The sequence below is a fragment of the Nylanderia fulva genome, unplaced genomic scaffold, assembly GCF_048542155.1.
Source record: "Nylanderia fulva isolate GAGA-0341 unplaced genomic scaffold, ASM4854215v1 Scaffold23, whole genome shotgun sequence".
NCBI classification, from domain to species: domain Eukaryota; kingdom Metazoa; phylum Arthropoda; class Insecta; order Hymenoptera; family Formicidae; genus Nylanderia; species Nylanderia fulva.
Window position 1 is genome coordinate 2,292,449 of NW_028190293.1, and position 26,035 is coordinate 2,318,483.

At 34.3% G+C, this 26,035-nt stretch overlaps 4 protein-coding genes across 13 annotated transcripts in view; 2 read left to right on the plus strand and 2 right to left on the minus strand.

The window, feature by feature from the left end:
* Positions 1-2,129, plus strand: part of LOC114931818 (xylulose kinase) — a 5,239-nt gene extending 3,110 nt beyond the window's left edge. For both annotated transcript variants that reach the window (XM_029303972.2, XM_029303976.2), the window contains 7 exons: positions 187-318; positions 395-548; positions 655-799; positions 880-1,169; positions 1,265-1,362; positions 1,442-1,582; positions 1,671-2,129. In XM_029303972.2, coding sequence (XP_029159805.1) covers positions 187-318; positions 395-548; positions 655-799; positions 880-1,169; positions 1,265-1,362; positions 1,442-1,582; positions 1,671-1,754 — 1,044 coding nt within the window. In that variant the 3' untranslated portion in view covers positions 1,755-2,129. The remainder of the gene's footprint in view (positions 1-186; positions 319-394; positions 549-654; positions 800-879; positions 1,170-1,264; positions 1,363-1,441; positions 1,583-1,670) is intronic.
* The window catches only part of Sf3a1 (splicing factor 3A subunit 1), a 7,082-nt gene extending 1,048 nt beyond the window's left edge, over positions 1-6,034 (minus strand). For 2 of the 4 annotated variants that reach the window (XR_003819758.2, XR_003819757.2), the window contains exons 1-11: positions 5,826-6,034; positions 5,190-5,520; positions 4,961-5,120; positions 4,599-4,880; positions 4,396-4,509; positions 4,159-4,324; positions 3,390-4,082; positions 3,214-3,275; positions 3,004-3,114; positions 2,758-2,931; positions 2,563-2,673 (exon numbers count right to left, since the gene is read on the minus strand). Coding sequence is in view for 2 of the 4 variants with exons in the window: in XM_029303955.2 (XP_029159788.1) it covers positions 2,572-2,673; positions 2,758-2,931; positions 3,004-3,114; positions 3,214-3,275; positions 3,390-4,082; positions 4,159-4,324; positions 4,396-4,509; positions 4,599-4,880; positions 4,961-5,120; positions 5,190-5,520; positions 5,826-6,009 (2,379 nt within the window). In the remaining 2 variants the exon portion in view is untranslated. Of the gene's footprint in view, positions 1-2,339; positions 2,674-2,757; positions 2,932-3,003; positions 3,115-3,213; positions 3,276-3,389; positions 4,083-4,158; positions 4,325-4,395; positions 4,510-4,598; positions 4,881-4,960; positions 5,121-5,189; positions 5,521-5,825 lie in introns of those variants that run through there. The other 2 variants (XM_029303955.2, XM_085483013.1) reach the window with 2 other exon arrangements.
* LOC114931808 (Extracellularly regulated kinase 7) lies at positions 5,790-16,897 on the plus strand. Of its 2 annotated transcripts, XM_029303964.2 has the most exons (12): positions 5,790-6,235; positions 6,746-7,084; positions 8,446-8,665; positions 8,762-8,892; positions 9,182-9,357; positions 10,248-10,387; positions 10,492-10,684; positions 11,452-11,592; positions 11,914-12,005; positions 12,089-12,181; positions 12,875-13,032; positions 14,323-16,897. In XM_029303964.2, the coding sequence occupies exons 2-12, from the start codon at positions 6,995-6,997 to the stop codon at positions 14,956-14,958; spliced, it is 2,070 nt and encodes a 689-aa protein (XP_029159797.2). In that variant the 5' UTR covers positions 5,790-6,235; positions 6,746-6,994; the 3' UTR covers positions 14,959-16,897. The 2 variants fall into 2 exon arrangements, with proteins under 2 accessions (XP_029159797.2, XP_085339140.1); XM_085483014.1 differs by lacking the exon at positions 6,746-7,084.
* Positions 16,898-18,446: 1,549 nt separating this feature from the next.
* The window catches only part of Gr10 (gustatory receptor 10), a 30,435-nt gene continuing 22,846 nt past the window's right edge, over positions 18,447-26,035 (minus strand). For all 5 annotated transcript variants that reach the window (XM_085483019.1, XM_085483016.1, XM_085483018.1 and 2 more), the window contains one exon: positions 18,447-20,893. In XM_085483019.1, the coding sequence (XP_085339145.1) occupies positions 20,510-20,893 (384 nt within the window). In that variant the 3' untranslated portion in view covers positions 18,447-20,509. The remainder of the gene's footprint in view (positions 20,894-26,035) is intronic.

Sequence of the window (26,035 nt, forward strand, 5' to 3'; positions counted from 1 at the left end):
ACTTCTCTTTATTTCACGATTCTAGTGAAATGTACGAATCTAAACATTTCTGACATAACTGTGTGTCGTGTGATTTAACGCCTCTAATTATATCTTGATGATCAAAACTATGCGTCATACGTTTGTGCTACTTTTAAAACGCGTGTAAGTCGAATGTAATTGTATATGTGTGTTATTCTTTTTCAGAGAATCTCGTTAGTGAGCAACTTTCTCGCCTCCTTATTCCTGGGCGATTACGCACCTATCGATTGGTCGGATGGTTCGGGTATGAATCTATTAAATATCCGTACGAAAGATTGGGATGATATGTTACTGGAGGTAAAAAAATCACGTTGTACGCATATATACGTTTATATTTAATATTTGCGATTACTATATATTGTATATTTAATAGACTTGCGCATCGGGACTAAGGGAAAAATTGGGTAAACCTGTATCATCATACAGTGATATCGGTCCTATATCACCTTATTTTGTTGAAAGATTTGATTTTAAAGAGGAATGTAGAATAATTGCATTTACCGGGGACAATCCAGGTTCCGTGGTAGGTACGTAATATTATCCGTGTATATATATTTAACACGTTTTTCATTAATCAATGTGAGAACTATAGAACACTTTACTTGTTATACTCATAAAAGAAATGATATATAGGTCTTAGATTAAAAGAGGGTGATATCGCTTGCAGCTTGGGTACAAGCGATACTTTATTATTTTGGTTGAACGAACCAAAAATCACAACTGATGGCCATATATTATGTAATCCAATAGACGATCAGGCTTATATGGCAATGCTTAGGTAAATACTTTTTGTCACTGTTACTAACAATGTACAAGTTGTAATAATTTTATAAATAAATAGTGATCATTTTTATACAGCTTTAAGAATGCTTCTTTGACACGTGAAAGGATACGGAATGAGACTGCACAAGATAGCTGGCAGATATTTAACGAATTATTAGAAAGCACGCCTCGAGGAAATTTCGGCAATTTTGCATTATATTTCGATATACAAGAAATCAATCCTTTTGTCATTGGTGACTATAGATATAATAAAGCCAATGATGAGATCTCTCGATATAGTTCAAAAGAAGTAGAAGTGAGAGCACTGATTGAAGGACAATTTGTAGCAAAAAGAGCATACGCTGAAGACTTTGGATTTGTCATCGGTAAATATTTTTCTATAAGTGACTTTTCTCACATTCTTATTTTTTAAAATTTTCGACATTTTTAATTATTTATATATTTTTTATTTTCTATGTAGGGCCTAACACACGAATTATCGCGACGGGAGGTGCATCTGTAAATAAAGCTATATTGCAAGTGATTTCTGATGTATTTAATTCGCCAGTATATGTCTCGGTAAATATAGTGTGTAATAATCACATTATTATCATTCAAATTATGAAATATTTAATAATATTATAACTTTATCCAATAGGAAGCAGCTAATTCGGCTATGATGGGTGCGGCATATCAAGCCAAGCATGGTTTATTACGGAATAACTGCAGTTTTGATATAATTACACATTGTTTGCCAGAATTCATACCTGTATGCGAACCTTACGATGATGCCGAATCCGTAAGTGAAATCAATTTTTTAAGTATTTCTTGTTATTATTACAATTGATGATATATTCATAATTGATGATTATATTCAATGCTTATAGATCTACAAACCTATGACAATACGTTATCGCAAGATTAGAGATCAGATATTGAAGAAGAGAAACGAACAAAAGAAACACATATGAATTTTGTATATAATAGAATGTTTTCTGAAGGAAGAGGCCTTTTATATCTTTACAATGCTAGTAAATACAAAACGACAGATTTATTATGCTTTTCGATAGAAGCGTGAACTTTTCTATACATATTTTGAAATTAATTGGAAGGAAATATTTATATATTTCAATTTACATTATATTATAATATAAGTTCACAAAAGAGAGGAAAGCATTTTACATATGAGAATCTCTCATACAATATTTTGTATGAATGTATAGAACACTTTTTTAACTATAAACTTTTTATCTGATATGTAATTATGTGTTTATATATCTGATAATATATTATCTTACATTTTTAACTTTAAAAAATAAAATAATATTTAAAGTATATACCATAAATAGATTTATTACATTATTTTCGTCAATTACTCTATTTGGTTTGAATTTTAATAATTTTAAAAGTTAATGATACCAACTAAATAGAAATTCTATTCTGATTATTATATAATCCTAACATAAGACTGAATATGTTATAATTTAATGTTATAATTTAAGTTTGATTTTTTGACAACGTGAAAGAATCGAGTTATAACAAAAGTTATAACAAAATCATATTTAAAATGTAATATTTATTAAATTTATAGGTTATAATTCTCCATTGCACATGTGATTATAAATGGATCTTGAATAAATGCAATATATATTTTAATTAAATCATTCTTGTATCTTAAAATGATTATAATAATTAAATGCCTAATTAATAAGTTAATAAGTCATATATATATATATATATATATATATAATTAATTAGTTAAGTTTACTTTTTACTTACTATTTGTATTTACTTCTTTCTACCACCTCTTTCTTTCGGTAGCAGATTGATAACGTTACCCGAAGTTAAATTGTAATAAGCGAGAGTATTGTTATCTTTGAAAAACATTCCCTGGAAACAGAAAGTTGCATTTACATAACATAAAATTCATTAGTAATCATGCGTATACATGAAAAATTTATCAATTATCATTACCTCATGCTGCAACTTTTGTTTTCCAGGTGGCATACCAGTTTGCTCGTGGATAAGCGCTTTCATGATTGCCACAGTATCGGTTAGTTGTAAAGTAATGTTCAGTGTTTGACCATTCAATTTCCATTCAGCTTTCTCCGTCATCATAGGCACAGCGATGTTAATTTGTACAGGTCCCTGAGAATTTTTTGTTTTAGAGATTTCACAATTCAAACTCTCTCTTTGATAAATAAACATGTATTTTTTTACCTTATTTCTAGCGAGGAATTGTTGTTCTGGAATTAATGAATCTTCAGTTCTCAGTTTCTTAGCTTGTGGTTCTTCTTCTAGTGGTTTACTAGCAGGATGTTTTAATCCAATCTTTAAACAAAAATATAAATTAAATTTTAAAGTGCAAGAAAAGTAACAAAGTGTAATTATATTTTATTTATTTATATTATTTTATAACAAATTACTTACAGCGGATGCCATCGGTGGCTGCATCGGTGGTGGCGCCGGCATGAACGGAGACATCGCTGGAGCTGCAATAGATTATTTTATTTCATTCATTCATTAATTTATTTAATTAATTTTATCTGTACGGAAAAATACGATAAAAATATATTTATATAAATGTATATAAAAAAGTTCCTTACGCATTAGAGGTGGTGGTCGGGGTGCCATAGGTGGCATAGGTGCCATCATCATCATTGGCGGCTGTGGCATCATTGGCTGAGGGATGCCCATAGTTGGCATACTCATGGTCGGTGGTGGAGGAGGTTGAGCAGGCACTGGTATTGGCTTTGGTGCGGGCGGTTTTGGAGGTGCTTTCAACGTAGCTTGCGGTTTTGAAGCGGCGGCAGCCATGTGGGAAAGTTCGGTCGCGCGATTCACCGGTTTTGGACCGATCTTTTCCTTCTCCTCGTCGGGAAGAAGACCCTTGACCTTATGTATTTGATGAATCTGTTCTTCCAGCGTGATATTGGCGCGTGCAGCTCTCGTTGCTGCCTCTACGCTCGACGTGTGACCATCCCATGTGACCTTATCATCCTTCTTCTTGTCCTCTTCACCAATTTTCTTACCAATCGCCGTTTCTTCATCGCCGACACCGAATATATCGGTACGTCTCTCGGCGAGTTGCTTGAGACTCGCCTCGATAGCTGTGCCTGGCGCAAACACAGTTTCTTGCGCTAATTTATCCAAATGTTTGTCTCGTTGCTCAACCCAGCGCGGATCCAACAATCCGATGCGCATGTGCTCTTGCACTTTGTTAGCAGGGATGTGTTCGCGTGTAAGCGGCGAAATCATCAAGTACTCATCAGAACCAACGGGGCGAACAGTTTTAATAGCTGTAAAAATATTAAGAGTGAAATGTTGATTTTGCAGTGTAAAACAATTAATAAAAATGAACTGATGAATATTTACCATGTTTTGGATCGTATCCTTTCTTAACCATCACATTTCCTGGTGTAGGCGGTAACGGAGGAGGCTGCATGCTCGTTTCGCGTGGTTTGGAGTCTTTAGATTTGTGAGTATCACCTGGTGGAGATACGTCGTCTTCGTCGCTGGAATCTTCCTCCATATCTTGCACCTTGAGATAACAAAGAGTGTTACCACGCGTAAATTTATCTTTTTATATAATAGATAACAAAATACACTTACTTGATTATTATCTTTTGCACGATCGCCTTTTTCACCATCTGTGCGCGTCTGCGCTTCGTCTTCTGCGTCACTATCAATTTGCATTTCCACATCCTCACCATCTTCTATACGTTCCTACAAGTTTTCGATATAAATTAATATTTAAAATATATTTTCAAAATTAATAAAATAGATTTTAATCATTAAAGTTATGATGATTATACCTGCATTAGAACACGCGCTCCAACTTCGTCTGGTGTCGTCGGTGCTGGGAAATTACCGACTTCGAATTGTTGATAGTCCACTGTCTCAACCACGACGAAATCGTGCCAATCAATTTGCGCATAGGCGACTCTTTCTCTTTCCAATTCCTCTTCTTCTTTACGTCTCTGTGCCTCCTGATATTTTAAATACTCGGCGCGGTATTTCACCTGGTCCAAAATCTTATCCATATTGAGTGCCTCATCTTTGAGACGCGGCAACAAATCTTTAGGTGGAATCAATACCTGTAAGTATTAAGATTTGTTATTCACTATTACAAGCAAGTTTCTGTTCATACTTTAAAACAGAAGTTATTTATTTTTACCTTGGTATATTGCTCCAAAAGTTTAGTAAAATATTGAAACAAAGAATGTTGAGGACGCAAGAAATCAAATTGAAAATTCCTTTGTTCACGATTCATCAAGTTGGTCAAGAACTGCCTTCCGTTACGTGCAACAAACTGAGCGGTTAGTTTCACAATATCTCTGAAAAAATAATATCATTTTATATTCTGAGGTAGAAAATATTACTTCCTATATATGATTATTACATACAGATCCAAAGCTGATATAGAAGGGGGATCTGCGATGAATTCAAATTCAACTGGTGGATCCTTGGGCACAAATGGTTGTTCAACTTGTTTCAAGATTTCCTGCTGTTTCTGATGCGCGGTAAGTGTAACAGTTTTCCCAGGGGTTGAGCCTACTGTAGGCTCCTGCCCTTTTCCTTCCTTAAACTCCTTTACTTTATGCTGATAATAAGCATGATACGGATCACCAAAGTTTAAGAAATTAAATTTGGGATTGCCCAATTCATTCTGTCTGATCCTGGATTCGAACTCCGGCCCATTCCTGGCTACAAAGCTAGCAGTTTTGTCAACGATATCTGAGTTTCTGCATAAGGAAGAACAAGTAAATAAATGTCATACATCAAGCAATGTTGAACCAGGATAATATTTTAAATGTATTTTTATATATATATATATATAATACATTTAAATATGTATAATATATATAATACATTTATATATGAATATAAATGTATATATAAATATAAATATGTATGTATATATATATATATATATATATATATATATATATATATTTATATAATACATTTCTCGTGTTGGTTTCTTCCCAGTTCTGTAAAAAATATTCGTGCAGTGTGACAATGTTTCTGACAAAGGATACTTCTAACTTCCGGAGGCGGATAAATAATGCCTACGATCGGTTGAGAAGAAGGGACATTGTTCTCTTCACTCTCCGTAGCTGGTGGTTCCGGCACCGCGACTTCTTGCGCGGGCATTTTGGTTGTAACCGGTGTATTCGCGAAAACTAACGCGTGTTCCACGCCGTTCTCACAAATGGTCGCCATTACTGACACTGACAATTACAGTGATCGCAGCGACACCATCCTTTTGTGGTTTGTCGCTTGACTAGCTATCGAGTCATCATCGATTGTCGATAAAATGGAGATACATATTGTTTACCGACAGATCAGATCTATCAAAAATCATAATCGTGACGTAATTTATTAAATATGGCGGGAAGAAGCGGAACAGGTGCTGATTATGTGTGCGGATATAATAATAAATATACAGGTAAAAATTTTGTTACAATACGAAATTTATTAAATATCAATCAATAAGATTATCATCAACGTTAAGAAAATATTGATTTATTTCGTAAGCGCTAATATCGCTCTTTATTTACGCTCTTCATATCGTTGATAGAATGGAGTAGTAGATTGTCGGATGCAATAACAGATATATACAATCTTAAAATAAAATATGAAAAAGAAGAGAAGCGCGTGTAGATATATTTATCTTATAGATATCTTTTATTATATGAGATTTTATGTCGCTATTTTTATATATTTCTCGAAATGTAAATACTAATATACGAAAGAAGAGAAAAATGACAGAAATGAGAGTAATGTGTTTCTCGTGTCTTGGAAATCGTACTATACGATTCTTTCAATAAGTAAAGGACATCTTAACGTAGAGCTATATATACATATATACACGTTGAAGTGCGCGGTTTCTACCGGGTGGACGCAACGTATCGTTTGACAGTCATGCGACATATATATACATATATATTGTTGGCAGCCGTGGACACGGTAGCCTCGGCAACAGGCATCAATTTCGTAAACACAAGCACGCATTGTCGTTCGCCGAGGGTTTGACGAAAAAAGCCGCCCGCCCGATGTATGAAGATGTGAATGCACCGCGACGGCTCGCACTTCCTTCCGCGTACGCCCGAAACGTTCACCCCTGTGCAAGAATCCCGCGTCTTGCTCTCGCCCGGGATCGCGTCATCGGCGGCCACCAGGTTCCGTCGTCGGCGTCGCTTTGACGATGTCGGGCAAGAAGACCGTCGAGAAAGTCTCCGAGATTGATGCTCACATTAGCAAACAGTACGACATCGTGAAACGCCTTGGCAAAGGGGTAACGTTGCTCTCTTTCTCTCTCTTTTTCTCTGTCTTCCTTTTCTTTTCCCTTTTTTGCCTCTTTCTTACGCGCCTCCAGGGAAATTTGCACATGATGAGTGTGGTCGCGAATTTGCATCTTTTATCAATGAAATAAAGATTTGCGGGGTTGTATAAAATGCGCCCGCGTAAATGATAATTTTCGTATATGTCGAAAATTGTATTTTATTTGCGCAATTGCGACGAGGAATTTTTTAAATATGTAAATTGTAGGAGAGACTTTGTTAGCTGTGCGAAATGCATATATAGATATTTCAAATATGATAAATGACAAATTTTTTTATTTACTGGAAGTAATGTATATAATTTGTGATCTGAATTCGATATTGAAGATTATACTGAAAAAAATTTATTGAATTCGGATAAATATTTATTTCAATACTACCTAATAAATCATTTATTTAAAACTAATAATATTGATTTGATGCGAAAAATATTTATTCGATATAAGAAAATCCTTTTTAAAACTAATAAATATTTATTTGTTTTAAATAAATAATTTATTAGGCAGTGTTGAAATAAATATTTATTAATTTAATAATTTTTTTCAGTGTTATGAAAATAATAAAAAAAATTATCTCTTTTATGTTATCAAAATTATTTAGGATTACACACTGTGTGTGTGTTTTATATGTAATCTGCTTCGGACTCAAGCTTCATCATGTTTTTCTAGCTAAACCTATATTAAATTTTTCTTTTAAGAAACATCTTTTTTTTATAATACCTTGAGGAAAAAGATTATTAGCACATGCGTGGTACAATACCCGACGATATAAAAAGTTTCATTAAAGTTCTGCAGTTCGCGAGGAATATCAATAATTGTCACGACTATCTTTCTTGCCAGGCAAAGTTACAGATCGATAGCGGTGCGGTTAAAAGCCGTCGCCGTCGCAACGATGACAAACGGATCATATGGTAGCATAAGTCGATTTTTGTCAGACACACACACATACATATCATCGCGTTTGTGTAATTTAAAACCTGATCGCAGACAGGAAGGCAATCTATTTATATCGTAATAATGCAAATTGGCATAATGCAATATTCATGCGTTGCGTTTGTATACTCGTATTTCACGGCATAATCACTATTTGACAGAAATCATTTCCAATTATGAATGTACAAAAGATACAAAATGAGAGAATGAAAAATCCGATAAGACAATTACGTTAATGTACATTTCTTCAAGTTCTTTCCGTTCTCCTAGGAAATATAGTAAATTGAAATATAAATAGGATTTAAAAGTTCCTCGCGTTCGTTTCTTTACGTAAAAATTTCCTTCAACGTAATCATAATAACATGTATAATTTTTTTATACAGGCTTACGGTATAGTATGGAAGGCGATCGAGAAGAAAAGGAAGGACACCGTCGCGGTGAAGAAGATCTTCGACGCCTTCAGAAATCAAACGGATGCGCAGCGCACATTCCGCGAGATTATGTTTCTACTGTCATTTGCCAATCACGAGAACATCATAAAGTTGATCGGACTTCACAAGGCGAACAACGATCGGGACATTTATCTCGTTTTCGAGTACATGGGTAGGTTTTACTCGGTATGAAGAAGAAATTATGTAACATTATGCGCGCCGATTCTCAGACTTTTAGCCTGAAACACATTTTGGCTCGTTTCTTCAGAAACTGATCTCCACAACGTCATTAAGCGGGGCAACATCCTTAAGGACATCCATAAGGTCTTCATCATGTATCAACTCTTTAAGGCGATCAAGTACATACACTCGGGCAACGTTATCCATAGAGATTTGAAGGTGCCGGAGTCTTACAATTAAATAATAAAAAATTGTTCTTAAATTCTTGAATTTTTCTTGAAAGAGGAAATATCTTTTCGAAGTTATATAATTTCAGTAAATTTTACGTAAAAATTTGTCAAAAACTGAAATGCGTAAATATATTTTTTTGAAATAAAATAACATTTCGAAAAATTAAAATTCATGAAATACATTTTCTTTTCACCCTTGCAGTTTTATCACATCAAGTTCCTTCGTTTTACCGTGTGCTATCGCATGTCGAGTTTTATACGTTATCTTTTTATTGCAGCCATCCAACGTGCTTCTGAATGCACAATGCCATTGCAAGATCGCAGATTTCGGTTTAGCAAGGTCGGTGACGCAGATTGGCGAGGGTGACGGCGAGACTGGAAGCGATCCCACCCTGACGGACTATGTCGCCACTCGGTGGTATCGCGCGCCAGAAATTCTCATAGCTTCAAAGAGGTACACGTTTATTTAGCTTACGCATTTCCCTCGACGCCTTCTCCCGGCGTCGCCGACACGTTTATTTCTCTGTGACATTTTTATGATCTTTCGCGTTCAGATGCGTTTCGAGTAAAACTCTCTCGGAGGACGTTCACAAATGTCATTTTAAAATAAAGTTGGTTTTTTTATTAAAAATGGATTTATAAATTTTTCTTTGCAAAATTAAACAATTTCTTAAATATTTGGTAAATTGGTATTTTTTTCTATTCTAATTTCTGTTTGACTGATTAGCGATCAATTTTTTGGTAATTTTTCGCGTATCAAAAAGATTAATTTAGATAGATTGTAAACTTAATGGTGAAGTAATATGTATTCAAAGTTCCTGATAGACATTGATACACCTATATATAACAGTATATAGAGCTTTCAATCTGGTTAGAGACTTAAAGTACTTTATGCAGTTAAAAGCCAAGGTTGTGAGTTGTGAGTAAGTATAGTAAGCTCTTAGAATTACCAAAAGTTCTCAACTAAGAAGTTAATCTTGAGACATAATTTATAAGACTGTGGGAGATAATAATGTATTTATTTCGGTTTAGAGTATTATAAAGATACATTGTGTCATTTAAGAAAAATTTTATGCGAATAAAATTAGTTCTATTTAATAGAGAGAGAAAGAGAAAGATAAAAGGAAAGTAATTGTTAATTTAAACACAGTCTAATTCATCAAAAAAGAGTAAAGATATATGAAAGTTTAAAATAAATAAAGATATAAATATCGAGGTAATTGTTTCATATTGTTATCACATATGTGCGCAGAATTTAACGTCGGCTCTTGAATTCTCTGGGTTTCTTTTATCTGCAAAATTGTGGAAATCAGATTTTATTCGCGACAATACAAATGTTCTCAGGTATACAAGGGGAATAGATATGTGGTCTTTAGGCTGTATTCTTGGCGAAATGCTGCTGGGGAAGCCGCTCTTTCCCGGTTCATCGACGATAAACCAAGTCGAAAGAATAATGGCGACCTTGCCCCCGCCGACAGACGAAGGTAATTTTTCCCAGAGCTCTTTCGGTAGTAAAAAGATGAAAAGAAGAAAAGAGCAAAAGAAAGAGGAAGAAAACGATTGCATTACTTGCCGATTATTTTTTCAGATCTAATATCGGTCAGCGCCGGTTACGGAACCAATCTGTTGGAGAAGACACCTAATAGACCTAGAAGAGCTCTGAAAGATTTACTACCGGAAGTGTCAGAGAAAGCTTTGGATCTTATCAGCAATTTGATAGTCTTTAACCCTACGCAAAGGCTTACCGCCGTCGAGGCGTTAGAACATCCCTACGTCGCCGAGTGAGTACATTTGTTATATATTGTATATAATTTTGCAGAGGCTAAGTAAAGAAACAAGAGTTTATTTATTTTTTTTGTAAAATTAAATTTCTTATCCATGCAAAATTATTTAATTTTTTAAAATTTAATTAATCTTTTCTGGTAATCGATTGTAATTTATTATTTGTTAACGCGAGCATAAAACAATTATTAATTTTGAAGTGTAAAGCTTCAAATGGTATTTTATATTGTGGTGCAAAATATAAGAAACATACCATTATTCTGTCACGTACATTCAGTTTGCACCTACTATCTTATTTGACAATTTTTAATATGAGGCTCTTTACGCAGTGAAGGATTTTCCGTTCTCGTTATTCTTGCGTCATTATTTTTTATTAGAGAATCATTTGCATAAAAAAGTTATATATTGAAAATATTGATTTTCGATAATACAATGTAACGAAATTTTGTTTAAAGAACAGTTATTGGAAATGTGTTTCTTTCTTTGGATTCTTAAAAAGAATCTTTCACAGGAGAAAGAATCTTATCGATCTTGAAATATCTGGATTAGATCTTCCCGAATAGGATTCTCTCGCGAAAATTCTACGTTTAATATGTTTGTCTGTACGTCTTTGTGTAGTTTGTATTTTTATTTGAACAAAGAGAAAGAGAAAAAGAGAGAAGAGAGAAAGAAAATGTGAAAGCACACGTCTTTCGAAACCGAGTGAAGGAACGCTGGTAGATAGGCGTTGATGGAGATTTAATTGGAGAACTTTTCTTTTTGATAGTTTTCACCGAAGGGGAAACGAACCGGAGAGAGGCTCCAGCGTTATACCGTTGCTGAATGATGATGTGCAGCTTTCCGTCGACGAATACAGAAATAAGCTTTACGCGATGATGGACGAAAAACATAGGAAGCACAAGAATATGTGAGCATATACACAATATACCTGTACGCGCAATCGGTGATTATTATCTCGCGTAATCGAGATTATATTGCAGTATTATTCACATTTTACATCTGATGTTAATGTAATTTGGTATGAATAATAGCAATTTTAACGTGATTAAGAACTCATCAAAGAATTCAATTCTCCGGATCGTATTCTTCGGTCTCTCGCGTTACAATTGATTGTCAGTTTGCTTGCAAAGTTTTATTTTAATGAATATTCAGATACAAAATTATCGCACAATATGTCTGTATATTTTGTATATTAAAAATTGTTATTGCGTCAACAACTATTTCATAGGTCAAAGTCCAGATTGCGACGATTATCTGAAAGTATCTGGAAAGAAACCAGTAAAAGCAATCCGGTAATTGGCCAAGGTGACGCTATCGTCGGTAAGAGTAATACATTTAATTAAGTAATATATTTGTTTTATTTAGTGCAATCTTATTATAGCAATTTTTTTTTATTTCTTCAGCGTGTCCGTCATTGCCAAATAGGAAGACAATTAGACCGTCTCAAGGCGATAATAAGGCGGTACAGGAAACTTTAACAAATTCCCGACATAATGGTAAGTATTTCACAATAATGACGTTTTATAATTCAAAATATAAAGCCTCTCAAAATCATTTAACTTAAATCGCGCCTAATCCAACTTTAAACAAGTTTATTTACCGCAGCGATACCTTTTCTTATTCCCTAAGCGCCTACGCGCGATTGGAAAGTTTCAATTAAAACAAATAGCATTTTCCTGAACGGACTCAGGAAAATAGATTGCTCTGATTATCGTTCAACATCGCACGATCACGCGTCCGCCCACGTAATTTCGCCAAGTATACCTTGTCCTACATATATATCGTTATCTCGTAAATCTTTTCTCCGGGGTGCAAAAATTCCTTACTTGTTTTTTTCGATGTATTATACATATACGAGATGACCCAGATTGTCGTATTATCCTTTTACTCACGTATTGTTTGCTCAGAATTAATTACTACTTAAAAAAAGTTATCGCAAAATTATCAATTTTTAATTATTATTGAATGACAGAGAAATACATTTTGCAGTCGCGATAATATCTACCTCGGGGCGATTCTCGCTGCTTTCTATTAATTGCTCGTTACGTTTTATTAATTGTTACGAATAAATATGGAGCTTATTAATTGGCGCGTGTCTGTAACATGTCCAAAACTGAATTCTGCACTCGTCAGAATTATTATCCGCTTACAAATAAGTTTTCATCTCTGCATTCGCGATCGATTGACAGTCAGGAATGTGGCGACGCAGTACGCTTGTAACTTGGCAAACAGCAGCCTGGGAAATGTACCTCCGGCGGCAGCCAAAAGCTGTTTTTATCTTAACCAGCAGCAGCAGCAGCAGTTGTCAAAGTCCCAGCGTTCCATACAGTCTGATCAGATGGCAATGGTGAGCGTAATATTGTAATTCTCGCTTCTCTGTCTGATTTCTCTGTTTGCTCTTTCGCGCTTCGTCGTTTTCTCGCGGTTCACATTATGCAAGAAGGTAAACGGAGAATTCTGTTATTACAGGCTACATGTCGTGTGGGATTTGCGTTTAGTAGGTACTGTAACTACTGATCCATGCATCACCTAGTAAATTGCATGCAACTCTAATTTATGCATGTTGTTCACCGCGCTTCGAAATTCGAGCGAAGCCTTTAATTTTGTAGTGAGACGTGGTCATCAAAACTTACACGCAATTAGTAGAATTTTTTGACAACTTATTATCTCCGTATGAAAATAAATAACGGTAATGATAAATTTAACAATTCTAATGCATTAAATGATATTTCGTTGTATTTTTGAAAAAAATTCTTAACGCTGAAAATGCTGTGGTCTGTTTTGATGGCCATATTATTAAGAGCGGGATTAAACGCGCAATCTGCCGAGCCTTTGTCATGCATATAAAGAAGAAAAGTGACAATATGCAATTTGTCATACTTATCTACATGTCCTTTAGAATGATTGTACGCAGACGCGTTTCATATCTGACGACAATATTCTCTTGTGTAGTAGCGATAAAAATTTATGATCGCATTACCTAGCAAGCAATCGCACTCTTTTATGTCTGACAGATATGTACTATTTGCAAAATCTCTAACCGGTATCATTTTTTTTACTTTATGTAAATGCAAATGATGTTGGTGTGTTTGCATATCGTATCAATATCATATAGAAAGAACTTTATCATATATATGATAAATACATAATAAAAATTCAGATACATATGTTAATTTATCATATATATGATAAATAAATAATCAAAATTCGGATACATATGTTAATTCATCATATATATGATAAATAAATGATCAAAATATATATACACTTTTTTTATCATATTTATAAAACTTATCAACTCTTATCTATATAATTGTTCACATTTTTGTTAATATATGAAAATTATTTTACTTTCACGGTGCACATTTTCGGAGAAAGAGCAATTCAAAGGGAGATTTAATACATATTAACGCTAACGCAAAGTTGGAACTCGCGGTAAATGCGAGCTATTATTCGGAAATGTCCCGCGTCATCTGCTCGTCCGCTTCATCGCACCCCATTACAGGCAGACCCGCTAATTACCTTACATCAAGGTTACGCACAGTACGTGTATCGCGTGCTTATCGCGATCGTGATTTTCGCGATACTGCGCCTGATGGGGGTATGTATTTCCGATTTGAAAATTGTCCATTTTCAGCGCGGTGCCGGAAGCAGATTGAATCAATTAGCGGTATCGGCACCTCGCGCCAAACTGCGACGGGCCTGTAGGCAGCAGATCTTCGCTCACGCACCGAGACCTCTCACCTCAGCGACCGCTCATTGCCGCGGCGACCTAGATCCTCGACCTAGAACGATGCCGGCGAAGCCAATCAGGATGGATGACAGTCCGAAAGGTATCGGGCAATCGCTGATGCCCAACAACGTCACCAGACACTTTGCGAGGACGAAGACCGGAGGAACCAGCAGCCCGGAGTCGCCGTACGTCGTCGGTCATCATCAGACCATTCGCAACTACTTAAATCAAACGATGCCATTGTCGACGCAGCAGCATCTTCGTGAACGAAATCGCGGGTCCTGGCAAAACAGAGTCAACCTGGACAGATCGTGCACCAGTGCGGATAATAACGAGATCAACAATCGTGTGAAAAGCGCGGCACGCAGTCAGGTGAGCCGGTTACAGACGAGGCACAGCTTCGACGGCTGCAGCATCCAGAGGAGATCGTCGACGACAACGTGCGACAGATCGGGCTTTCTCAACAGTCACAATCAGAATCACGGCGTGATAGCGGCCTCGATCTACAAGGATCTCTGTAACGGGACTATAAACTGGTAAGCGTGCGGTGGGCGGGTTTCTCTTTACGGAGGAGCGAACATCAGACGAGACAATCGCGCGACGATCGCTCTGCTTCTTCTTTCGTCGAGATCTCGCAGGATTCGAGAGCGAGATGCGTGAAAGTTTCGAGCATGTTACACGAGTCCTTTCAGAGGGATCTCGACCGCGAGGATACGATTGAATGTCCCGAGGACTTTTGTGGGGAGCTTGCAATTGTATTCAGCGAGATAAATCTGCGGTTCGAGTCTCTCCGTTTCTCCATTTACCCCGGAGGAGATACAAAACATAGTATGCTTTATGTGGTTTTCCTATATATGTTTCTGTCTGTAAATCATCCTTTTCTAAATCAATTTTTTGCACAATTGCAATTTACATATTTGATAGACCACCTTTTCTAGTAAATATATATAATATTTAGTTTTATAATTTACTAACTGCAACATTGTAAATAATAATTTTACAACAAGAGAAAAAACTGTTGGAATGAATAACTTTGCGATAAGAAACCGACGATCGTCGCAAAGAGCTCTCTCGTCCGGAGTTCGTTCTTCGTTCATCGTGTAAGAAACAAGCCACCTCGCGCGAACGAGTAAGGTTCCTAAGTAAAAAAGCAAATTTTATACAAAGTAAATGCTATATAATATATAGCTATAATTAATGCTATCAAACCGCGCAGTCGATGCTCCGAGTTCTTACGGGGATAATCGATCCGGCCCCATAAACATTAAAGTTCGGAGGCAAATACGATCCATCAGGCTACTACGACTACCTCAACTTTTTATACAGCATAAAATATTGGGATACAAAATATAGAGAAGCGGGAGTGAACCATTCTCTTCCCCTCTTCGATAACGAAAATGCGACAATAACGATATCAAATAAGAGATCGAGAATTCTTTTTTTAATCCCGGGAGGGGAAGAGACGTTCATCTTGACAAAGAAAGAGCAAGGGCAAAGTAAAGGGCAGAAATTTACAGAATTCACTCCGTGGAAATTCAAAAACATGTAGGAGCGTAGGATATAAGGTAAACGCGTATCGCGCGCACAAAGTCGATTCATGTGGGGCCATGTAGGAATGAGCGACACACATTTTTCTATAATATTTTATTTATACGACGCGGATATATATATATATATATGTGGAACACGTACACATATGCACACGCGATACGTACGTATATCCGTCAACTTAGTATACAAATCTCATTGTACTCATTGTACATACTTGATGTCGTGATACTTTTGTCAGCGACGCTCGACAGCGTTCAGACTCTCGTGTATAGTCTCGAGAGAATAAAGTTTTAGTAAAGAAAAAGAACCTGTTCAGTATACACATATCTGTTGTACGGTAAATAGATAATTCGAATTAGCGAATTAGCTACTTTTCCAATCGACCAATTAATTTTTAATCAAGGATTTTATATATTTGATTATAAATCACGTTTATTTCATTATTGCACATGTGAAGAGATTATTATTAATGGTTCTTGAGTTTCTCTTTAACACTGCCAGTTTAATCAATTTTAATTCAAAATTCTGTTCGGATTCAAATTTCCACGTTGTGCACGTGATCGAAATACAAGTTCATGAATATTGCTATTCATTCCAATCCCTATAGAATAGATCGTGTGAATCGAGAAAGCTATTAGAGACTGCAACTGATATCTCAGATCTGAATTACTCGGCCGAGAATAATTGAGTTCTCTTTATCCGCTGAACCGTCAATAGCTCTTTCCGACGAAGAGAGTTACGTCCGTCTTTCGTTAAATGAAAATCGGATCCGTTTTCATTTTCCTCCGGACGTGTGCGAGAACGTGAGCTGGACGAAGCTTCCATCATCTGCAAGATGAGCTCGGAGGAGAGTGAAAACGGATCGTTCTGTCTTCCTCTGATCTACGTAAGAGCATTTTCTGCATGATGATATACACATCGACTTCTCTTTTAGGCTTTCCGCTATCTCTTTCCGTTCCTTTGATATCTTCATCATTCAGAGAGAGAAATATTCCGTACATATGCAAGTGCATACCGCTCGTGTTATACCATGAGTTTATTTAAATTTATCGTTTTTTTTCTTTTAATGATTACACACTCTTTCGAGAGTTTTTTTTGTAAAGAGCAGATTTAAACAGAATTTTTTTCCTGAAAAGTCACACATTCATAATTTGTCTTCTTATCAGCGTAAAGTGTATAAAATATTTTTATATTCTTTTAATTTTCTTCGTCTTTAATCTTTAATGAAATGAAATAATTACGTACTTATGTGAATAGATAAAGCTTGCGAGTTTTTATCGCTAATGTTAGAGATTAAAATATTCCCCAATTCTTATTCTCACGAACATATATAAGCGAGCTGTTTTAAAAAGTTGCCAATGCCTTAACGAAACGGAGGCTTTTTTTGTTTCGCGAATGTAACAACAAATTAATTTCATCTATTGATTTATTTATTAATTTATCTATTAATTCATAGTTAAGATTTCTGAAAAAATGCAAAACTACAAATTATTTATCAAATAATTTTATACGCACCAACAGATGGATTTTTTTTTTTTCAATACTATAGCCATATAAAGTCTTTAACAATATGTGACCGGAAAATATACAATGTTTCAGAAAACTCTATTTACAAGCTCTCCACATATAAAGCGTTTATTTACGGTGAACTACTGGATCGTCCTCTGTGCGCTTTATAAACTGATCTAAGTAAACCATCGTTGTGGTCGGTTGGATCGCGCTGGCTTCCGACGATTTTTAATCATATTTCCTGTCGTACCAATTCCGTAGATCCAACGGTTCGGCGTGGGTCGGCGTGAAAGAGCTGAAACATGAGAGATCCTCTCGGTCCATGCTTCGCATGCCATCCACTGAGGCGAGCGAAGGCTCGAGCTATTTCATATTCATGCTGTAAACGCTACGCCTTCATATACTGACTATTTTCTGCCAAGCTCATGTCCCCTATGTCATCAAATCTCTAAGTACTCGGATCATAAGGAGCGTATAAAAAATTGCTCCATTCATCCGCATATTCTTCCGTGACATTGATTATATTAATTGTCGTACATTTACGAATTCCATAGCATTTCTCTTATGAAGAAGATTTATCGATGTATTGCGATAAAACTCAGCTGTTATAGGAAAGAGTGTTTTGATAAAAATCTTCATAAAATGACCGAATTGTTTAAATGTCACGAGTTATTTAACAGCCGGAACTTTGTGTGGGGTAAATGCCAATGGAAGTAATAAAAGGAAATCGAAATGATAAAATATCTTTCGTACTTAACTTGAGTTTTCCTATTGTTAAGGAAAAAGTATAGTCATAGCTGTTGTTTTTTAAACATAACATAATTAAGATAATTAAATCTCTCTTTATTATTTAAATATATTTTGTGAAAATAATATGATAGTAAACTTTCAATAATTTTTTGAATTTTTCTAAGAGTTTTTCTAAAAGTTGTGACGGAAAATATTAATACAGAATTTACTTAACACAATTTATCCAACAATTTTCAGCCATTTTTTTATTGAAAATACACGTAGATATAATTTACAGCGTTTGAAACAACCCGCAACCTCTCAATAGTTACAATTCTAGCAGCCCTTCGATGTATCGATCTTCGCCTGGCAAAAGGCCAAAAATTCTCGACGCGTAAAGAAAATCTCATTTTAATGATTTATTATGACTATTGAAAATTTCAAGTTAGTTAATTGAAATACGTCCTATTTTATCATGTCGCGCCGCGCGATGAAAATTCATTTGCGACGACCAAATATTTACAGGACGCACACACGCGATGTGTATTATTGGCGGGGGTATCTTCAATAATTCCCCGTAAAAATTGATCTATGAGGGGTTAAAGTGGTAGTCTCCCCATTAACGATAACGAGCGCCAGACAGTCGCCGACGCGTTTCAAATTGCCTTTTTTATTTTATTCCTGTACTCCTTTCTTTTCCTACTTTCGCAACGCACTTTTCTCCCGTCCAGACTTCTCAAAGAGCGATTAATTAATAGCCCCGTCTTTCCCGTCATTTATCAGCGGTTCCATTATATATGTATATAGGGCTTCCAACTCCCCATTCTCTTTTTCGCGCAGCATTCTAACAGCTATTATCGACTAAAAAGCTCGTTCTTGCAATATCAAACGATATCGCGCACGCTCTCGTGAATCATTTATACATAGTTGGTGAAAAAAAAAATCATTTACAGTGAAACGATCACGAGAGAAAAAAGGAACGATAACGCGCGACATCGGTTGCGATTGACACATATATCTCCTTGATTTAAATATTTGTGGCGTATATTGCGTTAAAAAAAATATGACAAAATATTTGCCCTTGTATATCTAGCTTTCTAGAGAGTTTATAGAGAAAAATTCATATTTGATTTGACGATTCCGCAGAACCGTACCTTCACTTTCCCATCGTGCCAATCTACTCCGACATGTATTAGAGACAATTACAGCTGATTGTCACTGATGATGACAAATAGCGAAGATATACATACGATAATCGCGCTAACAGTGACTTATGATTAATTAATGCTATTAACGAAAATGCTATTAGCACATACAGTTACACGTATGTATGTTCAACACGAAATGCAACATTAGCACCGTAGACAGACTTGATCAAATTTTATGCTTATGTTTTAAGCGAGACAAATATTTCGCGCTTCAGTAGAAAAAATGCGTTTTAGTCAGACATGTACCGAACTGTCAAAGTGTCGTACAGAATACAGTCATATCACGTTTTTTACTCACAGAGCAGTTTTCGAACCCTTGATATCAAGTTCGCGCTCTGTCTTTCTTTTCGAACATTAAGTTTGATTTTAATCTCTGGTTTCTAAACATGAATTTTTCGAATACTTTGCTAATTAATATTTTAAAATGTATTAACAAATAAGCCTGTCGCAAGAGGTTGATTAATTTTCGTTCCGTTTTGGTCCCATCGAATTTCAATTCATAACTCTGCAAACTGCATATATCGCAGTCACTCACAGAAATAAAACTTCAACGAGTAATAGTCAATAGAGCGCATTTCACGTTCGTTGCACATGTGACGCTTGATAGCTTTCGGTTCATTGTGTTTGTAGGTATAACTATCAGAACATACAGAAATTTCTCAGGAGGATACATCCTCTATAAAATTGTATCACTTTCTGTAAAATTGAATCTCTTGCGAGCACCACGTTTAACGTCGTATATATGTGATACGAGTTGTAATCTTGATAAATCCGAGAAACTTTAAACTTGTGTGAAATGAGACTTAATTTACTACTTATTTACATTAAATCTATTACAAATCATCGCGATATATCTCCGGCAATGCGCGAGGAAATCCAAAGATTCTCCGACGAAATAAACTTGATTAGCGCCGTAACAAAAATGACTCTCTCGTCATAAATTACGTACATCAGTATTATCCAAATATATATATATATATATATATATATATATATATATATATATATGCACATATTTAGACATCGCACAGGAATAAAAAAATGGCACATAAAAACATGTATAGTGTCGGTTATCCCTTGGAGACTCCTCAGGTTCAAGGACAAGGACGTCGCTCGTCCGTGGTGCACAGGGTGCTCGGCCGGGGTTGGCTGGTTTCCAGCCCGTTGTTCTCGTCGTACTTCTGCGGATGTTGATTCCGTTTGGAATTCTCCGGCGGATCGACCTGCGCCCGCGGCGCGTCGCGGATACTCCTCAGCATGTAGCAGTGCAAGTGCGGACTGTGTCGGCTGTAGAAGGTGTCGTAGCCGCTGCTGGACGTCGCGGTGCGTCGTAACGCCAGGACGGCGTTGCGATTCCCGCGCACGGGATTACCGCAACCGCATCCGGGCAGCATCCTTCGCTGATGCAACAGACCGCGACGCGCGCCGTCATTGACAACCGGCACGCTGCATCCACCGCAATCGTCGATCATCGCGCTCTGCAACAGTGCCAAAGATCGGCTTTCGACTACGATCCTCGCGAGAGTCTCGGCCCTTGTCGAATGAAATAGGGATCTTATACGAGAATTGTGAAGACCAGTTTTAGATAAAGTAGAGATAATTACGCGACTTTCCTTGTTCACCCATAATAGTATACGTCGAGCTGTCTAATTGAGCGGATGAGATATCGAGACACTCCTATACTTACTACTAGAATTTCGCGTCAACGATAATGCAACGTGAATTGCGCCGCTGCATAGCTGTATTATAATTCTGTTATCTTGATCCATTTATGCGGGGAGGTCACCGGCATAGCTATGCGATTCAATAATAATGCTCTCGCTTTACGTCGTGCATTTATGCCGCCTCATAATGTCTTTATAATAGCTTGTAGATTTATTTTAGAGATTTTGGAAGTAGCTTTTCCACGCTTCTAATCCTTAATCAAACATCAGTTATCCGATCATTAATTAATCCAGATTTCATTATCGATAATAATAAACCGATGGGTTGCATTAAGCGTTAATTCAGGATAGTCATTATCGCTTTAATGATTTAATTGAAATAATAATAATAATCATCAGGATGATCGTAATATAATGCGAAAATGGTTATGACATGATCAAAGGACAACTAAAACCGCGATCGTACGTATTTACGAAATTTCATGAATTTTTATTTTCTCTCGTACATTCGATTAATGAATTTTCTTCTTACAATTAGACGAGATGCTGCGACTCGCGACACAAACTGCGTCACGTAAATTTGTCACGCGCGCGCTATAATTTTGCATGCTTACGCGGGGAATTCATATTGGGTCACTTGATGGAATCACACGGATACTCTTGTGCGTACCCTATGGCATGTGAATTCGTAAATGGCAAGCGCGCGGAGTTACCCGTCAGCCATATAAATTCTATGACAGAGACACTCTCTGTATTTTAGAATAATCCGTGGATATTGGGTATGTTTGTCCTTTACCCGTCGATTTTGTGTGCGAACGTGTGCGCGAATGTATATGTATATGTTACTGTAAAATGCCTCGTGCATATAAAAAGTGCGTGGACATGCAGCGGGAGGCATGACACAACGTTGCACCGAGCTTTCCTCGTGCGCCTGCATGACGCTGTATAAATTATTTTATCACGACATTCGATAACGAACTCTGAATTTAACTGCACATACACATTCTCTAATTGTGAATTTAATGATAAATTTCAAGCGCTTTGTGTGGCTAATCATTTATTTTATAATTTTTTGATTATTGCTACATGGATGCGCAAGTACAAATTGCAGTTAATCGCTCACGTAATTAATAATCGCGGAAAAATGCACTTCCCGGTAAAAAAATTTTTATATATAACAACATAAAATTATATATATAGAAATATATATAAAATTATACATATAATTGCAAAATTATATATGAAATACGTCCATACATAATTAGATAAAAATGCTTTTTATATATAATTATTTAAATTTAGATATATATAATAAATAAGTATTTCTTCATATATATAAATATATATCATTTGACATGATTATATATGAACCCTTTATATATAAATTTATATAATTATGTATAAAAAAAAATATATATATATGAACATATTTCACATATAATTTTACAATTATATAATTATTTATATATAATTATATATACAAAATTTTTTATCGGGTTGCAATTATTGATGCATTTGCTGCGCGTGATTGCCGCAATCATATACTTTATATTTTACGAATAGGTGTCATAAGATTTATGTGTTTATATTGCGGGTTTACAATGCTCGTTTTGAGATTTTTACAAAAAAATCAAAACTGACAATTTTTACTGCAATTTTAAACCGCATCATCGAGTATTCTCTCGAAATCCATATGCATCTGTTGCGTCTATGTGTATATGTCGAATAACGCAAGAATTTGTTCATATATGTATATATATATATATATATTTTTTTATTTAGTTTAACCTTTTAAAATAAATTTTGAAAAAAAATATTCACGTAAAAATACAGACGGTCCTCTATTTTATTGTCACGTAAAAATGATATTTATTCCTTATTATAAATGACTATTTTAATTCCTGCTATATATATATATATATATATATATATATATATAGAAGATTCTTTACGATGATATACATAACTATTTTTTTATATTTGTTATATACATATATCTCTTTTTACGGAAACGTTGCAGTGGAACCGACTTTTAGCCGAAGCCGTATTGCATATTTTCAGCTTCGTTGGAGTTAAGGGACTTCATCCAAACCCCAACAGGATCTCTCCATTCACGGAAAGATTCCATCCCAATTTCTTGCATTGCTCAAATTTATGAAATGACAAAGAACATAAAAAGTATATTACATTAAAAAAAGTTAAAAATTTATCTTTCATAGAATAAACATTTTAACTTTACATTATTTTTATACGCTCTTAATATGCATGATAAATTTAAAAAAATAGTGAAACATCTAATACCTAACAATAATTGTATAATACATATATAAATATAAAAACTTGATAATACAGAATTCAAATACAAAAAAATATCTCTTATTTATATTGTTTAATTAATATAACATGATGTATATCCATTAATTAAGCTGCATATAAAAGGAAAGAGATTTCGCGAAGTGATAAATATTATTATGTCAGATATACATAGGAAAATGGAACATAGTTAATTAAGTCCCAGGGGTTGAACAAACTTACAACATGAAATATGAATACGCGATTCTGGTGCATACAGAATAAAATAAATAATTTGAACAAGTAACGTATAGCAATATATATTAGAATTTGCGAATTTCTCGTGCATATGTACTCAAGATACCTACAATATTGCACGTATACGCATTGCGTTTCGTATTGGTTTTTTTATATAAAAACACATGAGTTGCGTGTTTGTTTTAATTGATTTTTTTGTAAAATATTAACTTTACAATATAACAATATTTTGTAAACTATTTTTATAAAACGTAAATGTTCTGTACAATATCCGGTAGAAATTAGAGAAAATATTGTGAGATTTTTGAGCTTTTAAATCTTTCGAGAAATAATTTAAATTTTATTGCTCTTTATAAACAGACATATTTTAAAAAAGAATGTTTATAAATTCTGCATAAAACGAATGAATTTTTGAACAGCTCGAAGTTTGGCTGTAATATAAAAATATGTACGAAATATTGCATAGATAGTATTTATATAGTAAAAAGTTTAAATTGAGAAAAATGAGACTAAACACTTGACGTGGAATGAAGAACATACGTAACAAAAATATCCCGTATTTAACTGCGCATTGTTTTTTGCTTGATATACGCGAATCTCTCGCGTTGTAATATAAATGGATTAATTAACTTGAGTTTACTTTATTGTTATATAATTAAATACTTAATATTCCGGCCGGAAATTTTTTCTTGCTTATCATATAGTTCTCTCTTACGTACGAAAGGAAGTAAATTAAATTTGGTTTCAACGGCAAATTTGCTTCAAGAAAATAAAAGAGCTATAAGAGGAATTTTGCAATGAGAGCAGTTCTTTGAAAGAGAGTACTATAGCGATCTGTTTAGTGCAGAAAGATACTTTGGAACGGAAATTCTAATTGGTATTAAGAAAGAAATAAACGTGAAAAAGTATTAAAATTTAATTATTCGCTTAAAAAAAATCCGTTATAAAACCGCGATATTGATTACGGTTTTACGCGTGGAATTCCAGAGATTCAATAGCGTACAGCAAAAATATTCGTTATAATTGCTGTAATTGTAAATATGCTACTTTTATTCTATCAAATTGTAAAAATAGTTTCATCAAATTATAGGTAGAAAGATAATGAATTATTATGTTACATAATTTAATATAATTTAAATTAGTATTATGATTTAGATTTAGGACATCATCTATAATATTTTTATCCATCAATTCAATTTGTATGCACTCATTACATCTATAATATTTTTATCCACTAATTCAATTTGTATGCACTCATTACATTTTGGTCTCGAATCTAAAATCTTTAAATTGTTGCGTATTATCGGTTTATTGATTGAATACTTAACTCTAATGTTTATATAGACTAGATATCTTCAAATATTATAATATTATAAGATATATATATATATATATATATATGTATCCCGATGTGATTTAATATATATAATAATATTCTATATATAGATTTTAAGGATGCAAACAACCAATTGACCTTTCATTTTTAATAACTTACTATTTAAAAACCATTGATAATATGTTTGCTGAAAACTAAAGTATTATTGAGCTATATAATCGATCTATATATATATATATATATATATATATAAAACTTATATATATATAAATATATATATAAAAAACCATTGATAATATGTTTGCTGAAAACTAAAGTATTATCGATCTATATAATCGATCTATATATATATATATATATATATATATATATAGATCGATAATACTTTAGTTTTCAGCAAACATATTATCAATAGTTTTTAAATAGTAAGTTATTAAAAATGAAAGGTCAATTGGTTGTTTGCATCCTTAAAATCTATATATAGAATATTATTATATATATTAAATCACATCGGGATACATTCATATATCGTGAGATTTTAAAGTCAGATGATACCATACACACATGAGGTGTAAGAGATTAGTACATGATACCTTGCAAAACGGATTATATGAAAACTTTGTTAAATATTCCAGTCGATATTCCAGAACGAACAATTCAAAAAATAATTTAAATCAGTCAAGCTACTAATTTAATCACAATACCGATTCTATCGAATTTTAATTAAGCAGACACTGTTAAATTTTGTCGCATATATATACGCGTAAAAATTTAATACAAAATATATTTTATTATTCTTTAATTTGTTTCCCGGAAAATCTCAATTACATATATAAAAATTACATAAAAGAACAAAAGTTATTAAAATCTCGGTTTATGTTTTATTATTTATTGTATTATTTGATATTGAGTCTTGTCAGCTTTATTATTTCCTCGTATTGAGAATTGCAATAATTGTAATTATACAAATTGTAATTATACTTTGACACAATTCAGAGAATTAAATATACAGATGATTTCTACCACTGATTTCTACTGCATGCTTGTCATCACGATTTTATTATAATATC

Coding starts and splice junctions, on each gene's coding strand:
- LOC114931808 (XM_029303964.2), top strand. CDS start 6,995: ATGTCGGGCAAGAAGACCGTCGAGAAAGTCTCCGAGATTGATGCTCAC. Junction 8,666..8,761: donor TCTCGTTTTCGAGTACATGG/GTAGGTTTTACT, acceptor TCGTTTCTTCAG/AAACTGATCTCCACAACGTC. Junction 9,358..10,247: donor ATTCTCATAGCTTCAAAGAG/GTACACGTTTAT, acceptor AAATGTTCTCAG/GTATACAAGGGGAATAGATA.